Source organism: Macaca mulatta, chromosome 7 (genome assembly GCF_049350105.2).
Source record: "Macaca mulatta isolate MMU2019108-1 chromosome 7, T2T-MMU8v2.0, whole genome shotgun sequence".
Lineage (NCBI taxonomy): Eukaryota > Metazoa > Chordata > Mammalia > Primates > Cercopithecidae > Macaca > Macaca mulatta.
Window position 1 is genome coordinate 19,982,678 of NC_133412.1, and position 17,028 is coordinate 19,999,705.

Consider the following 17,028-nt stretch of genomic DNA (forward strand, 5'->3'; position numbering starts at 1 on the left):
TGTCGGGACGGGACCTCAGTCGAGCTTTCGCGTTGTGTCCTGGGGATAGCGGTTCTCGGACGGCCGCGGGAGGGCTGCCCTGGGTGAGCGTCGCTGGCGTCCTGCCAGCAGGAGTTTCGAGGGACGGCGGCTCGAGGCTCGCGGCATCGGGTTGGGCCTTTGAGAAAGGCTGGGAGAGGGATGAGCATTCTCCTTTCTCTTTTGGGGGGCTTGGGTGTACCCATGAGGACTGAGGCTGAATGTTGTGTATTCCTGGGTGTGCATGGGTTTCTCTGCGAAGATGTGGAGAAAGCAGAATGTGAAGGCGTGAGGGGGAAATTGAGGCCCACACAGGTCACGGTTTCTTTCTGTGCTCGACAGCTGACTTAATCCAGGACGGAACTGTTAAGTAGGGGAAGTTGTTCCAACCCCTTCCTTCTGTCAGAGCCCTCAGTGCCCGTTTCCTCGTGGCTTATTTTGATCGCGCATCTCTCATCTCTGCCCTTGAGACATCCAGTGTACAGCCACGAACTTTTTTCTCTTTGTCACCAGATGAAGTGTTTTTTAAAGATCAAGTAGAGTTTGTTGACAGGTGGAGAGAGTGTAAAGAGCCATCTATGTAGTAAGACCGCCAAGAGCAAAGGACTTAGACTGTGAGGGACTAACTAGAGGTTAAGTTTTGATGGGGAAGGGGTGGTTGGTGTGGAGAGCAGTGAGTGGTGGGAGGTAAATCTGGCAGAGTGTCCTTTGGGGGACCAGAAGGCACATGTTGGAATTATTTGGCAAGTTTAAAAATCTCTACGACGTAAGATAGTTTGATAATTGGGCAGAAGGATTAAGATAGGCATTGTCTCCCATAATAAAATTTGGTACTAGTGAGGATTATGTTCGTCCTCATATGGAAATGATTGTCTTTGAAAAGTCTTGTAATTGACAGACTAACGAGAAGAGCAATGAAATGGAAAGAAAGAAAAAGAGAATAGGAAGAGGGCAAAAGAGGTACACTGAAGAAAGAGGGAAAGCCTGAACTGCTGCGTTTTGATTGGTAAATGGCGTGGGACACCTGGCTTCTTCATAACTGGATGTGGTAGCTCAGGGCTGGGGGATTTTTCATATGTGCAGATGCTACTCTGGAGGTAGCCTCTGGTATATTCTGTATTTGTAAAACTGTTCTTTTAGGGTTTTCAAGATAACAATATTGACCACTCCTAACAGTAACTTCTCAGTTCCTTGGACACTAGGAATTTATTTTTTAATTTTTATTTATTTTATTTTATTTTATTTTTTTGAGACAGTGTCTGGCTCTGTTGCCCAGGCTAGAGTACAGTGGACGATCTCAACTCACTGCAAGCTCCGCCTCCCATATTCACGCCATTCTCCTGCCTCAGCCTCCTGAATAGCGGGGACTATAGGCGCCTGCCACCACGCCCTGCTAATTTTTTGTATTTTTAGTAGAGATGGGGTTTCACCATGTTAGGCAGGATGGTCTCAATCTCCTGACCTCGTGATCCACCCACCTGAGGCCTCCCAAAGTGCTGAGATTACAGGTGTGAGCCACCGCGCCCAGCTGAACACTAGGAATTTATAATAGCATGAATTAGATTAAGAAAATGATGCTGAAATTGGTTTACTTGCAGCCGCAGTAGAGAATAACATATCAAACAAAACTGAAGTGAAAAAGAAAAGCACAATTTATTTACTTTAGCTCAAGTTAAGAGCCTTGAGCAGCAAGTGGTAGGATGTCAAGACTGTAGATACCCAGGTGTGAACAGATTGTAGCAGGCTGAAGATTCAGGAGCAGATACAGATAAACCCAGTGTGGCCCTAGCCAAGAGGTCCAGATCACTTCCCTCTTCTCACAGAATCCTGCAGAGATGGCAGCTATTCTTCAGAGTGTGTTATACGGTCTTCATTGAGGCTTATCTGAATGTGGGGAATCTGGTGATTATATGGTTTGTTCCAACCTTCAAATAAGTCATTGGCACACACTCAGTTGACAAAGTCATTGGATCTGATGTGCTTGGGAAGAAATCTTAGAGACAATCTGGCCCAAGCTTCTATTTTTTATTTTTCCAGATGACAGAATGGTTTGGCTTAAGTTCTAAAAGTAGTTAGAGCCAAGATTTGATTCATTAGACCTACTGCTCTTTCTGAGATTACAGAAAAGTTGCACTTGTGTCTCAAGTGCGCATTTATTCAGTAGGACTAGAGTTGACCCTCAATTTTTTCTTTTCTTTCTTTTTTTTTTTTTTTGGTGATGGAGTCTCACTCTGTCACCCAGGCTGGAGTGCAGTGGCACGATCTCAGCTCACTGGAACCTCCGCCTCCTGGGTTCAAGCGATTCTCCTGTCCCAGTCTCCTGAGTAACTGGGATTACAGGCGTCTGCCACCATGCCTAGCTAATTTTTGTATTTTTAGTAGAGAGAGGGTTTCACCATGTTGGCCAGGCTGGTCTCGAACTCCTGACCTCAGGTGATACGCCCGCCATGGCCTCCCAAAGTGCTAAGATTACAGGTATGAGCCACCACACCCAGCCTGACCCTCAATAAAATGATACTGCTGTATAGGAAATGGTTTTGATGTCCTCCTCTCTACCTCACAGTTTCCCATAATCAGAAATTCCATACCTCATTATGAAATTGCTGCCCCTTGTCTACCCTCAATTAACCATTGTGAGAACATATCTGATCTGCCAATACTGTAGGCTCTAGAAGACTATTTGCCCTTCAAAACTTACTCTTAACCCACTGTATAGCTTTTTTTAAAAAAAGTTTTTCGAAGAATATGTAAAATGAGATTTGGAGTTTAATTAAAATCAGAACAGGGATACATTAAACAAAAGATACTTTTCTGATTATCAATTTTTGAGACTCAAAGCATCCCCAAAACATTGGCAATCCAGCTTGTTCCTGAGAGACAGCCATCACAAAAGGTTTTCACTCTGAACTATTCACATTTTTGTAGCAGAAAACAGAACAAAGTTCTGCAGACATCCTCTCTTCTTTCTAAAATGTGTTCACAAACAGGGTCTTTTCATAGTTCAAAAGGAAAACAAACAGGTTTCTTTTGTGGCCAAACGGCCTGTGACTCTCACCCTGGGATCTGATTTCTAAGAAAGTTCAGGACACCAAATCCAACCAGAAATTCCCAGGACACCAGTGGCTACTTAACTATGAGGGGATGGATGCTTTAGTCTTTCTATGAGGGGAGTCATTCTCCTGGGATTGTTGTGCCTGTCAATAGTCCCAGGAGAGGTAGGTGGGAATGCAAAAGCTAAAGGGTCAGAGAAAAGAATGAGTCTTTCACGAACAACCCATAACAAGGCAGAATGGTCCAGTTTTACAAACCACCCACTATGAACTCCAAACATGCACACCCAAAACTGGAGGGGAAAGGAAAGAGCTTCTGAGGGATGAGGAGAGACAAAAGATGGTGACATAGAACAGCAGACTTGCCTATGAACATTTCTCACCTTCCTAACACTGGAAGATGTTTAATTAGAAAGTTGCTGTTCAAAATGGTACTGAAAACATATTTAAAAATAGGTCTGTAGTCATCTTAAAAATAAAAGGTCACTTCTCAGATAAGAGGAGTGACAGATATTCTCAGATGCTAACACTTGAGGTATCTTTGATGTAAATTTGAAAAATGGCCAGGTAGAGAAAAAGGAAGGAAAGGAAGGAGAGAGGGAGGTAGGGAGGGAAATTCAGAGTATGATAGGAAAGGCAAGAAAACTGGGAGGAACACATTTTTTAAGTCCATGCTTATCTATCTCAGCAGCCAAACAAAGCAGATCCACAAAGGGAAAAAAAATGCAGTTATTTTCTAAGAACATTCTGAAAATCGACTTCAAACTCAAAACATAAGGAACTGCAATCTGAGAACAGCTATCACAATGCTAACTGGACTTAAAAATGACTACTGAGACTGGGTACTCAAATGGGTCAATGCTCTTCAGAGGTCATTCTTAGGCATTATCTGACACGATACTATGATCAGGCCTTACCCACCAAGTGGAGGCCAAAGTGCCTCTATTACTTGCTATGGACCTGCTCTAGGAGCCGACAAAATCACTTGGCTTTCTTGAAGTACAAGAGGACTCTGCCAGCAACAAGATGCAGGCAGGGAGGAATGGCAGAAGAAGAGCAAGACTGGTTACCAAGGGCTCTCTTCTGATGTACGGAGTTAAAAATGACTGCACAAATGTGCTAAGTAAAAGAATGGGAAGATGAACTGTAATACCAAAGACAGAAGACATTCCTCCCAGAGGAAAGAAGGGAAGTGGACCTCAAAACAGTGTCCCAGGGTAATGCTACCAGAGTTGTACGAACTGTGCTCTGTCCCAAGGGACAAATACCTGAAGGTAAAAAGGAAAAGCAGCTCTCTTCTTATCATTTCCCCCTGCTGGTTTTAAAGACCCAAGTCCAGAATCTTGCAGCACTGAACCATAGGTGGGATACAGGGAGGAGAGGCAGAGGGTAAGGAACATGAATGGTGTTAGGCCCACCAAGCCTCTGTATCCTTTCCCCAGACTTCCCCATTTCTTCCCAAGCACAACAACAACACGCCAGGCAGTTGTAGGTTGATATTGGGTTTGGGACAAAATTGCGGGGTATGAGGGTGACTCAATAAAGGAGAGCCTAGGAGGCCGGGCACGGTGGCTCACGCCTGTAATCCCAGCACTTTGGGAGGCCAAGGCAGGCAGATCACAAGGTCAGGAGTTCGAGACCAGCCTGGCCAATATGGTGAAACCCCGTCTCTACTAGAAATACAAAAAGTTAGCCCGGTGTGATGGCACACACCTGTAGTCCCAGCTACTCGGAAGGCTGAGGCAGGAGAATCGCTTGAACCTGGGGAGGCGGAGGTTGCAGTGAGCCGAGATCATGCCACTGCACTCCAGCCTGGGAGACAGGGCAAGACTTCGTCTAAAAAAAAAAAAAAAAAAGAAAACTAGGAAAGCCAGAGTTTAACTGTTTTCCTCTAAGGGATGCTTAGCTCTACAGAAAATACACCAAGGGCCTTCAATCTAACTTGTTTAACTGGGAAGGGGAACAGGAGACAGGGAGAAGAAATGGTCAGATGAAGCTTATCTTCCTATCATCATTTGGCACCCAGAGGAGGAGTGGGAGGTGGAGAATGTAATGGGGACTGCTGGTATTGCCTCTTCGGTCTTTTCACTGTTGATCCTATTGGCCAAATCAGGTGCATTCAGGTGTCCCTGTTGCTGCTTTTCTTCTAATCCTTGCAGGAGAGTCAGATGTCCATCTCCAACTGGCACCACCCCCAACTGCATGTTTCTTGTCAGGGTTGTTCAAATTACTGACTTCTACTTTGGAGTCTTCACTTAAGGTGCCAGGGCTAGTGACTCCTGGGATATTGGGCAGATGGCAGGGTGGGGTCCTAGCCGTAGGAGAACTGCGAAGATCCAACAGAAACTTTCTATCATAAATGATTCGAGTTCCTTCTGGTGTGGTGGAGAAGAGCGTCCCCTCGGGCGTCGTGCAGTGGTCATGAGGTAGCTGCGCGGCGTAGCTGATGACCACGGTGTGGGTGGGGAAGGCGCGGCTCTGGCTGGGCGGATGGCCGCTGCCGGCGGAGGAGGACATGGCTGTGGGCGCGGGCTCTGGGCTTTGTGTGGCGGGTAGGCGGCGGCGCCGGGCCGGTCTGCTCCGGCCCCTCGGGCGGGCGGAAAAGCGTGCTCTGCGCGCTCCTCGCTCGCTTCCTCTGGTTCCCTCGTCCCGCTACACCCCTGCCTCTCGATCTTCCAGCCTCAGCAGCGGCGGCGACGACGATGACAGGAAGCCTATATAACTTTTTTTGTTTTTGTTTAAGTCTGTAAATAGGGATAACTACTTCAATGATTTTTATGAACATTTGATAAAACAATACAACAATTTTTATTGCTCAGACCCCTGTGCTTGGCTGTCTGGTTTTTAAAAGTTTTACAAGGGGTCAGGCACTGTTTCTTACGCCTGTAATCCCAGCACTTTGGGAGACTGAGGCAGGAGAATCGCCTGAACCCAGGAGTTCAATACCAATCTCTGTCAACAAAAAATAAAAAAATAAAAATTAGCTGGGCATGGTGGCATGTGCTTGTAATCCTGGCTACTTGGGAAGTTGAGGTGGAAGAAATGCTTACGCCCAGGAGATTGAGGCTGCAGTGAGCTATGATTGCACCACTGCACTCCAGCCTGGGCAACAGAGTGAGATCCTGTCTCTAAATAAGTAAATAAAATTAAATCTAAAAACCCCTGTCTCACTGTGCTTCTCCTACCCCTAGTTCTCTAGGTCACAGCCTGGGAAGCCTGAGGAAGGATAAAAAATAAGACTGAAGATATTGTCTCAACTTTCAGGTTCTAGGCTAGGAGTAATTTAATTGATAACTTTCATTATCAATTAAATATAATTGATATTGGATCAATTATATTTGGTAAGGAGGATTATATATAATATTATATATTAGTAAGGAGGATGTACTAATTAATTTAATTCTCATCTGTTAACATTTTGGTCATGAGTACTTTAGCTGTGACTTTTTATATTATGAAAAAAGATAGGCATCAGATGTGTGTGTGGGTCATCTGGATTAAGCCCATTAAAGTGAGTGTAGAGATTGTTTAGTTGTTAGCAGTATTACCAGATAACTGCAACATAGGAAGATTCTTGAGGATCTTGGCCCTCCTTCTAATTTAAGAAGATATAAGGAAAGAATTTGAGAAATATATTCTCAGGGTCTCAGCAGAGAGGATTCCAATACTTTTTTTTTTTTTTTGTCAATATCCATGCTCAAAATGCTACGGAAAATGAGAGATGATGCTGTGTTATATGCTGGGCCAAGGATGCTCTCTGGAGTTTCTTTTGAGAGATGAGATCTTGCTCTGTCACTCAGGCTGGGGTGCAGTATCGTGATCATAGCTTGCTGCACCCTTGAACTGCTGGGCTCAAGCAATCCTCCTGCCTCTCAGTCTTGCAAGTAGTTGGGATTATATGTGCAAGCCACTGCTCCCTGCACTCTCTAGGGTTTCTAAGCCTGACTTTAAGGTATAATTCAGAGCCTAGGCTTCGTGGTCAGACAAATATGAGTTTAAATCCTAGCTCTGCCACTGATAGCTGTGTGACCTTGGACAAGTTACATAATTTCTCTCAGCTTTAGTCCTCTGCCTGTAAAAATGATATGTTAGCAAACTATGTCAGGAGGGTATGTAGGAGGATAGCATAAGATGAAGAACAATATGTAGTGCACCTAATACAGTGCCTCACACCTAGAAGGTACTAAATGTGAATGTGAGCTGTTCCAGAGCCAAATTGTAAAGATCCAGGGAAGCCTGCCAGCTAGGGGATTGCTTGACGTGACACTTACAGCCATTTATGGAGACAGACACTTCTCTTAAGGGTACAGCAGTAGGGAAATATTTTGTCCCACTAGCACTGGTTTCAGCTTCTTTTTTCTTGATTTAAAAAGAAAAGCAACATTTCTTCTGAGTTTGGGTCTTGTTTCTAGGGAGACCAAAGAAGGGGGAAGAATTATTGTGGAAGTTGATGGCAAAGTGGCGAAAATCAGGAATTTAAAGGTAAGCCTGAAATTGTTTTTCATTTTCTTTCCACTGAGGAGCTAATATTGCTACAGGGGCTTCCAGGCTGAAGGTGTATATGTGAATGTGTTGAGAGTTGGGGAGGGAAGGGTATATAAGGGGAATAGTGGGAAGAGCTTGTGCCAATCATAAAGCAAATTAAGAAATCAAGAAGGTGGCCGGGCGCAGTGGCTCACGCCTGTAATCCCAGAACTTTGGGAGGCCGAGGCGGGCGGATCACGAGGTCAGGAGATCGAGACCATCCTGGCTAACATGGAGAAACCCCGTCTCTACTAAAAATACAAAAAATTAGCCAGGCGTGGTGGTGCACGCCTGTAGTCCCAGCTACTCGGGAGGCTGAGACAGGAGAATGGCATGAACCCGGGAGGCGGAGCTTGCAGTGAGCTGAGATCACGCCACTGAACTCCAGCTTGGGTGACAGAGCGAGACTGTGTCTCAAAATAAATTAAATAAATAAAATCAAGACGGAAGTGCAGGGCATTTGGCTGCTGCAGCCTAAGTTTTATCAAATAGGGTGCAACTGTTTGGGAAATTAGTTGGTAGATGTTTTGAAAGTAAACTCGGGATGTTTTGGGGGCAATAGTTAAATCATGCTGTAGGCAATCCATATGCTATTTAACTCACCTGACCAGTTAAACTTTGTGCTAATCTTTTCAGTTGATACCACTTTATCTAGAGACATTATTAGGGATTTTAGTATGCACCTGGTAATGCAGGGTTTATTTTAGCTATACTGAGATCCAAGCAACATCTTTCAGATCCCAGAAGGGAGTCAGTCACTAACCTGGGTTTTGTTACAAATTCCGTTTCACAGATCTCAGTGAACTTTGAGTCATGACTGGACAGACACTTGGAACTTCCTTCCATACCCCTCAGTCTCCCTTCGGCCTAATTTTCTCCACCCTGTTCCTCCATTTACTAGGCAAACAGAAGATGGAGAGGTTTCTTTCTTTCTGGGCCTTGAGGAGTGGAGAGAGACTGGGGAAGCTGACCATGTGACTATTGCTATAGTCAGCTTGCAGGTGGCACTCAGCATTCCTGAGAGCTGAGGAAACTGGCAAAAGTGAGAGTTATTTGGACCCCAGTCTTCACAGTCATGCCTGCTCTCTTGTTACTCCTGTGATGTGATCTGTTTCCTCTTGTCAGTAGTTCTCTGCTAAAAAACAATGGGGACCTACCAGACTTTCAACAGGGCTCCCCAGGGACAAAGGACCTTTTATTCTTTGCTGTCTCTTATTTATATCTCTGTTGCCTAATCACTTCAGCTGCTTTGTTCTAAGATCTCATGTTTTTGTTTCTAAGAATCAGTCAAACTTGAATCTACCTTCTGCACACCTCCCTGGCTGCTTACTTCCCTGAGGTCAGTTATCCATGTAGAATCTCTTAATCATTCTGGCGGCCTCATTCTTCTGTCATTTGTGATGGCTGGTGTCAGGGTTGTCTTTCCCCATCCAGAGTGTATAAAATAAGGCATTTTGGTGAAGAACGCCATTCTCTCCAGTACCTGGAGGTCAGTGCAAGGCCAAACTCTGGCTCTACTCTCATCTACCTTGAGCAGCTAGATTGCTTCTGGCTCTTCTGTCCAATGTGGTGTCTAATTGGAGGTTGAATATTCCAGGAATCTCAGTGAAAGCCCCAGGTTGATGGAGCCCGTCAGGCACCATGGCCACACTACTCACACACTCCAGGATCCTCTGCAGAAATACTTAGAAAAGAATATAGGTTGAGCATCTTAATTTGAAAATTTGAAATCTGAAATCCTTCAAAATCTGAAGCTTTTTGAATGCTGACATGACGCCACGAGTGGAAAGTTTCACAGCTGGTTTCATGTGATGGGTTGCAGCCAAAACTGTTTTATGCACAAAATTATTTTATGCACAAAACTGTTTTATGCACAAAAATGTATAAATTTATCTTCAAGCTATGTTTATAAAGTGTATAAGAAACATAAAAGGATTTCATGTTTAGACTTGGATTCATCCCCCAGATATCTCATTATGTATATATAAATATTCAGAAATCCAAAAAACTCTGAAATCCAAAAAAATCCAAAACGCTTCTGGTCCCGAGCATTTCAAAGAAGGGACATTCAACCTGTAGTGATAAGAAGATGCCCAGAGCGGGAGAGGCTTTCTCTCCCAAGCTTTACCATGTCTCATATAGTTGGTTCTTATGTAGGCAGATATATGATAGGATGACAGACAAATTTAGTTCTCTGTGTTTTATTTGTATCTAATAAGATGGAGACAAAGTTTACCTTTTCTTTTTCAGGAAGATAATATAAACAGTCTCATGACCAGTCCAAGTCTCTCTAGCTATGGTAGAGGGTGATCAAGTGCCACTGGCCAAATTCTAATATTATGATAGAAAGACACTGGATCCTATGTTTGATTTTAGGTGGACAGTCGACCAGATGGCTTTGGGGACTCCCGGGAGAAGGTTATGGCGTTTGGCTTTGATTACTGCTACTGGTCAGTCAACCCAGAGGATCCCCAGTATGCATCTCAAGATGTGGTAATATCATTTATCATTTTTCTTTCACTCTCTTCAGTTCTTTTTTTGTGTATAATGTTTAAGATGTTTATTATAAAGATACTTCTCAAGGTTATTATAGCACAATTGTACAGATTGGAAGTACTCTAATTGGTACTTTAAGAAAATGTCAAAATAACCAACAAATTTTCAAAAGGAAGAAACTTCAATACATCAAGAAACCAGTGGCCTTTTCAAGGAATCATTTTCATGGTAACATTAACAAAAGAAGCTTATTTCAAATGTAATCTTATTGTGTATTCCTCATTTCTACATAACTGGATATTCATTGGGAAATTTACATGAAATCTGAGTCCTGGCTATTTCTTATGATACTTTGGTCTGAAACTAATGATGTTTTGGTCTGAGAAATGGTAGTGAGAGTTATCACTTCCAGAAAGAACAAAGAAGGTGGGAAAAGACTGCTTGCCCAGGACATCTAAGTTGGTTAGTGTCCATTTAAGTTTGAGCCTCCTCATGATTCAGGGGGCTGTAAGTTAGTTCAGGTAGTGTCCTGCTCCTATGATAGGTGAACGGCCGTGTATTATGTGCAGCACAAGGGAATTATAGAGGCTAGTATCTTCTTTGAACCTTAAGCTTGTACTTGTCCTCCTAGGCAGAGTGGGAAAGGGCTAGACAGCTAGTAAGCCAGCCTGCAAGGTAGGTAGGAGGCAGGTGAGTCTATCGATCTGCTGTTTGAGCAGCCAGAGCTTTGCCAGCTGAGCCTGTTGGTCACCTGTCATGTGTCCTGTGGTTCTGCTTAGCTCTCTTTCAAGTTTCCAGGGCAGCAGCAGGTCTGGCCAGTGGGTCTACAGGACCTCTCTGTTTCTCTGAAGCGGCAGTGTTATTTGGGTTTGAGCACTGTTAAAAGCCACGTACCCAGTCCACATCACGGCCAGTAAGCCTTGCTGCATTCGCTTCGGTGGCCACAGATGGTAGCCCTTGCCCCAGCAGCTATCAGGGTGCTTTGCAAAAGTCCAAACCTAAAATTGGGAAAGCCATTTACTTGGCCTTTCATGGTTCATTATCATCATATCACATATGAAAGAAAAGACTATGGGAATATATCCTTGGGAAATACTATTGGAAATATAAATATTTTGGGGGAGCCTGGATTATCATTGCCTAGGATTCTATATAACTTTGAATAAAAAGCCGAAGTATGTTTTCTGACAAGTATTTCAGTCTCTTGTAAAACTTTTTTTTGGGGGCGGTGGGTGGGGGAGATGATCTTGCTCTGTTGCCCAGGCTGGAATGCAGCATAATCTCAGCTCACGTCAGCCTCTGCCTTCTGGGCTGAAAGAGATCTTCCCACCACAGCCTCCTCAGTAGCTGGGACTACAGGTGTGTGCCCCTATGCCCAGCTAATTTTTGTATTTTTTGTAGAGACAGGTTTTCATCATGTTGCCCAGGCTGGTCTTGAACTCCTTGGCTCAAGCAATTATCCCACCTCAGCCTCCCAAAGTGCTGGAATTATAGGCATGAGTCACTGCACCCAGCTATAAAGCTTTTAATAATTATGTCAAAGGAACAACATTATCAAGTCCGAGTGACTCAGAGGAGATAGGACTGATTTTTTGCTGTTGTAGACTTCTGAAGATGATTGAATATTTCTAAATCACTGATTTAGATATTTCTAAATTTAAGTATTTCTAAATTACCCCATTCTTCCCTTCTGAAAGGAACACACAGAAATACGACCCTAGACCACTGTGGGATTTGCTGTCACAGTGGGCCTCTTCTGTTATATAAGCATCTCACCTTTGTAGTCCTAATGTGTTTGCTGTTAATGCTCAGTAGAAAAGGGCAGTGTGGACATTACCTGCCCTCCACTGAGTCTTCTCTGTCCTTTTGAATATGAGGACAGGGGCAGGTCTAGGCTTGTCTTGTGGCCCTTGATTTATTTATTTATTTTTATTTATTTATTATTTTTTTAGGCGGGGGATGGAGTTTTGCTCTTGTTGCCCAGCCTGGGGTGCAATGGCACCATCTCAGCTCACTGCAACTTCTGCCTTCTGGGTTCAAGTGATTCTCCTGCCTCAGCCTCCCAAGTAGCTGGGATTACAGGCATGCGCCACCATGCCTGGCTAATTTTGTATTTTTAGTAGAGACGAGGTTTCTCCATGTTGGTCAGGCTGGTCTCGAACTCCTGACCTCAGGTGATCCACCCACCTCAGCTTCCCAAAGTGCTAGGATTACAAGCATGAGTCACCACGCCAGGCCAGCCGTTGATTTTATATCTCAGCACTCAAGTGTGTATGAGGCATCTGGTTACTAGTGTTTGTAACCATTCCCTTGAGCTCCTCCAAGAAGAACCAGCAAAGTAACTGACTTTCAGTAAGAAAGATGGGACTCCTATAACAGTCCACAGTTGTGGCTAGATTTGTGGCATAGACAGTGGCCTTTCCGTTAGCAGAGAGTATGAGCATTCTGATAGCTGTTTGAGACCTCCCTGGCCATGGCATATGTGTGGCTGTTCTGTATGTAAGAATAATTAACTATTTTGTATAACATTTGATAAATCAGTCATCTTGGAAGGGGTGTGTGAATGTGTTAAAATTTTATATGTTTGTGTGTGTGTGTATGTGTGTATTAGTATCAATAAGCTTGAGTATCAGTTTGGTTGTGAGGCCCATATTTTACATTTACGTGCCTTAACTGTATAAAAATCTAGTGAAAGCCCAAAAGGCCATAGAGGAGGGAGATTCATAAATGTGATTTTTCTTTTGCCTGATTTGAAATTTAGTGGAAAGATCAAATGAGATCCAGACAGGAAGCCTGTGCAGAGAGATAAAACCAGTGTCTCCTGAGGTTTCTTTTGGCTTGTTTATTAATTGTCTGAGTCCCTCATCAGTCCTAAGAGGAGTTAGGATAGGAAAGAGAAGGAAGGGAACCTCTGTCACAAGCTGGAGTGGAGCCAGAGGTCCCGGAATGGTGGCAGGACTCATATCTATATGATACAAGCAGAGTGGCTCTTTGCTTTAACACAGAAATTGGAGCCCAGATTTAACCCTAATCACTATGGCTCTGAGGCCACCATGGGTAGGAAAGGTAGAATCCATACAATCTTAGGACTTGGGGTGGGAAAGAATTTGGATATAATCCAGTTTATCCTCTCTACAGCATTTTTTTTGGGAGGGGTGTGGGGAATAGAGTCTTAGTCACCCAGGCTGGAGTGCAGTGGCACAATCTTGGCTCACTGCAACCTCTGCCTCCTGGGTTCAAGTGATTCTTGTGCCTCAGCCTCCCGAGTAGCTGGGACTACAAGCGTGCACCACCACGCCCAACTGATTTTTGTATTTTTAGTAGAGATGAGGTTTCACCATATTGGCCAGGCTGGTCTCGAACTCCTGACTTCAAGTGGTCCACCTCAGCCTCCCAAAGTGCTGGGATTACAGGTGTGAGCCACCACATCCAGCTCTCCACAGCATTAGTGATCAGATTTTGAGGGGAGGGGTCAGTCTGTTGAAGTATAATTTAGGTATAGTAAAACATTTACCTTTTTTTTAAACAATTATTTATTATTATTATTTTTAATAGAGATAGGGTCTTGCTATATTGTCCAGGCTGGTCTTGAACTCCTTGACTCAAGCAATCCTCCCGCCTTGGCCTCCTAAAATGTTGCGATTATAGGCATGAGCCACCACGCTTGGCCAAATTCACCTTTTTAGTGTACAGTAACACTTTCATGTGTGTAACTGACACTATAATCAATATACAAAATAGTCTATCATCCCAGAAATTGCTTCATGCTCTTTTATAGTCTATTTCCTCAGCCCCTGGCAATTACTGATCTATTTTCTGTCCCTACAGTTTCATCAGTTCCAGAACGTCATATAAATGGAATCAAACAGTATGTAGTTGTTTGAATCTGGCTTCTTTCACTTTGCATGATGTATTTGAGATTCTTTTTTTTTTTTTTTAAGATGGAGTTTCATTCTTGTTGCCTAGGCTGGAGTGCAGTGGTGTGATCACGGCTCACTGCAACCTCCGCCTTCTGGTTTCAAGTGAGTCTCCTGCCTCTGCCTCCTGAGTAGCTGGGATTATAGGCACCTGCCACCACGCCCAGCTAATTTTTGTATTTTTAGTGGAGACGGGGTTTTACCATGTTGGCCGGGCTGGTTTTGAACTCCTGACCTTGTGATCCACCTGCTTTGGCCTCCCAAAGTGCTGGGATTACAGGCATGAGCCATCGCACCTGGCCAAGATTCATCTTTACTTTGTGTGTGTCACATCTTCTAACCTTAATTCTTTTTTTTTTTTTTTTTTTGGAGACTGGGTCTCACTCTGTCACTCAGGCTGGAGTAGGGTGGCACAGTCACAGCTCACTGCAGCCTCAACCTCCCGAACTTAAGTGATCCTCCCACCTCAGCCTCCTGAGTAGCTGGGAGTAAAGATGTGTGCCACCATGCCGGCTAAGTTTTGTAGTTTTTGTAGAGATGTGGTCTCACTGTGTTGCTCAGGCTGGTCTCGAACTCCTGGGCTCAAGCAATCTGCCTGTGTTGGCCTCCCAAAGTACTGGGTATTACAGGCGTGAGCCACCACACCTGACCTTCTTAATTCATATTTATTTAAATTATCTGCTCTCCCAAAAGGAATCTCATGGCTTTGGAAGCATGGATTCTGACTGTAAAGGATGAGAGACCAAGTGCTTGGAGTACAGTGTGTCTTTCATCCCTAGGTTTCTTCTTGTTACAAAGGAAGGACTGCTCAGTAATATGGCACTGATTTCAGATATCAAAATATCTGAGGGAAATATCTAAATTTCTCTTAGTGGATATGGAGGGAGTATCTAAATATCTGACTTTAGGGGGATTTAGAGCAACATCTTAAGAAGCCATTCAGAGACAGATGTTGATAAGAACGTCACCTGATCAATGTTGGTGCTTGTGTTAATCTACTTTGTGGTGTTATAAAGGAATACCTGAGGCTTAGTAATTTGTAAAGAAAAGAGGTTTATTTGGCTCACAATTCTGCAGGCTGTAAGAAAGCATTGTGCCAGTATCTGCAGTTGCTGAGGGTTCAGAGAGCATCCAGTTGTAAGAGGGAGACAAAAAGCACACGCGCATGAGAGAGATGGAAGGGAGGCCACTCTCTTAAACAGCTCCGATGTGAACTAATAGAGCGAGAACACACTCATTACTGTGGAGAGGGGACCAGGCCACTCATGAGGGATCTGTCCCCATGACCCAAACACTTCTCACCAGGCCCCACCTCCAGCATCGGGGGTCACATTTTAACATGAAATTTGGAGGGGACAGATACACAAACTGTATCAGTGCTGCCTTGTCATAGCCTTTTAGTATGTTAGAGTTTGAAGATAACTTATTAGTCATCTAGGCCAGAGTTTGTTGATCTCAGCGCTATTGACATTTTGACCATATAATTCTTTGTTGTGGGGGTCTGTACTGTGCATTGTATAATGTTTAGCAGCATTCCCGGCCTCTACCCACTTAATACCAGTAGCAGTCCCCAATTGTGCCAATAAAAAAAACATGTCCAGGCTGGATGCAGTGGCTCACGCCTGTAATCCTAGCAGTTTGGGAGGCCGAGGCAGGTGGATCACCTGAGGTCAGGAGTTCGAGACCAGCCTGACCAACGTGGTGAAACCCTGTCTCTATTAAAGATACAAAAAATAGCCAGGCATGATGGCTCATGCCTGTAATCCGAGGTACTCGGGCTGCTGAGGCAGGAGAATTGCTTTAACCCGGGAAGTGGTGGTTGCAGTGAGCCGAGATCGTACCACTGCATTCTAGCTAGGGCAACAGAGCGAGACTCCATCTTAAAAAAAAAAAAAGTCCGGACATTAGCCACTAATCTAGGCCAACCCTCATATGTTACAGATCTGGCCATGTAACTTATGGCATTATACAGGTGGTTAGTGCTCAAGCTGGAATAGACCCAGACTTCCTTATGGTGGTCTTTTCATAGCATTGTATCATTCTCTGTCTTTTTATATTACTTTACAGCCTCAAAAGAGGTTCGAAGTTAAAATTCCTTAGTGCTTTGGCACTTCTTGGTCCTTAGTGGTGATATGCCTGAGTAAATAGATCAGGTGTCACCAGTTGGGGACTACTAGAGGACAAGTCAGCTACTGCAAGTTCTACTGAGAGGCAGCTTTATTTTTTAAATGCCTATTGGTAGCCAGATACAATTGTAAATGTTTATCACTTCATTCACATTCTATTAGATCTATATTATTTACTCCATTTTATAGATAAGGCAACAGGCACAGAAAGTTGATAAGACTTGCCAGTAAGTGGTGGAGCAAGAATTCAAATTCAAGACTGTTTAACTCTAAATTTTATGTCATTTCCACTAAACCTCACTGACTCTCAAAAAAAAAAAAAATACCATTTAGCCTACCAGTGATCTGATCATCTCTTTGTGTGTGTGTGTGTGTGTGTGTGTGTGTGTGTGTGTTGAGACGGAGTCTCACTCTGTTGCCCACGCTGGAGTGCAGTGGTACAATCTCGGCTCACTGCAAGCTCTGCCTCCTAGGTTCACACCATTCTCCTGCCTCAGCCTCCCGAGTAGCTGGGACTACAGGCGCCCACCACCACGCCCGGCTAATTTTTTTGTTGTTGTATTTTTAGTAGAGACAGGGTTTCACTGTGTTAGCCAGGATGGTCTCAATCTCCTGACCTCGTGATCTGCCCACCTCGGCCTCCCAAAGTGCTGGGATTACAGGCGTGAGCCACTGCGCCTGGCCTTCTTTATGTATATTTCATATAATTTCTTCAACACCCTAAAAGATAGAGGATTGTATCCCCCTTTTATAGTGGAGGAAATTTAGGCTTAGAGAAGTTATGTGATCTGCCAAAGTTACACAGTAAGATGTGAGTTCTAGATTTGAACACAGGATCATCTGACTGCAAAGTTCGTATTCAACACTATGCTACAGTACAAAAAGAAAACGAAGGAC

The 17,028-nt window shown here is 43.9% G+C and overlaps 1 protein-coding gene and 1 pseudogene across 3 annotated transcripts in view; one reads left to right on the forward strand and one right to left on the reverse strand.

Annotated features, from left to right (window-relative positions):
* Positions 1-17,028, forward strand: part of STARD9 (StAR related lipid transfer domain containing 9) — a 152,809-nt gene that overhangs the window by 228 nt on the left and 135,553 nt on the right. For both annotated transcript variants that reach the window (XM_015142036.3, XM_015142037.3), the window contains exons 2-3: positions 7,481-7,550; positions 9,969-10,085. In XM_015142036.3, the coding sequence (XP_014997522.3) occupies positions 7,481-7,550; positions 9,969-10,085 (187 nt within the window). The remainder of the gene's footprint in view (positions 1-7,480; positions 7,551-9,968; positions 10,086-17,028) is intronic.
* Positions 2,803-5,680, reverse strand: LOC144329848 (eukaryotic translation initiation factor 4E-binding protein 2 pseudogene; annotated as a pseudogene). Its single transcript, XR_013395530.1, has one exon. The product of XR_013395530.1 is annotated as a eukaryotic translation initiation factor 4E-binding protein 2 pseudogene (transcript).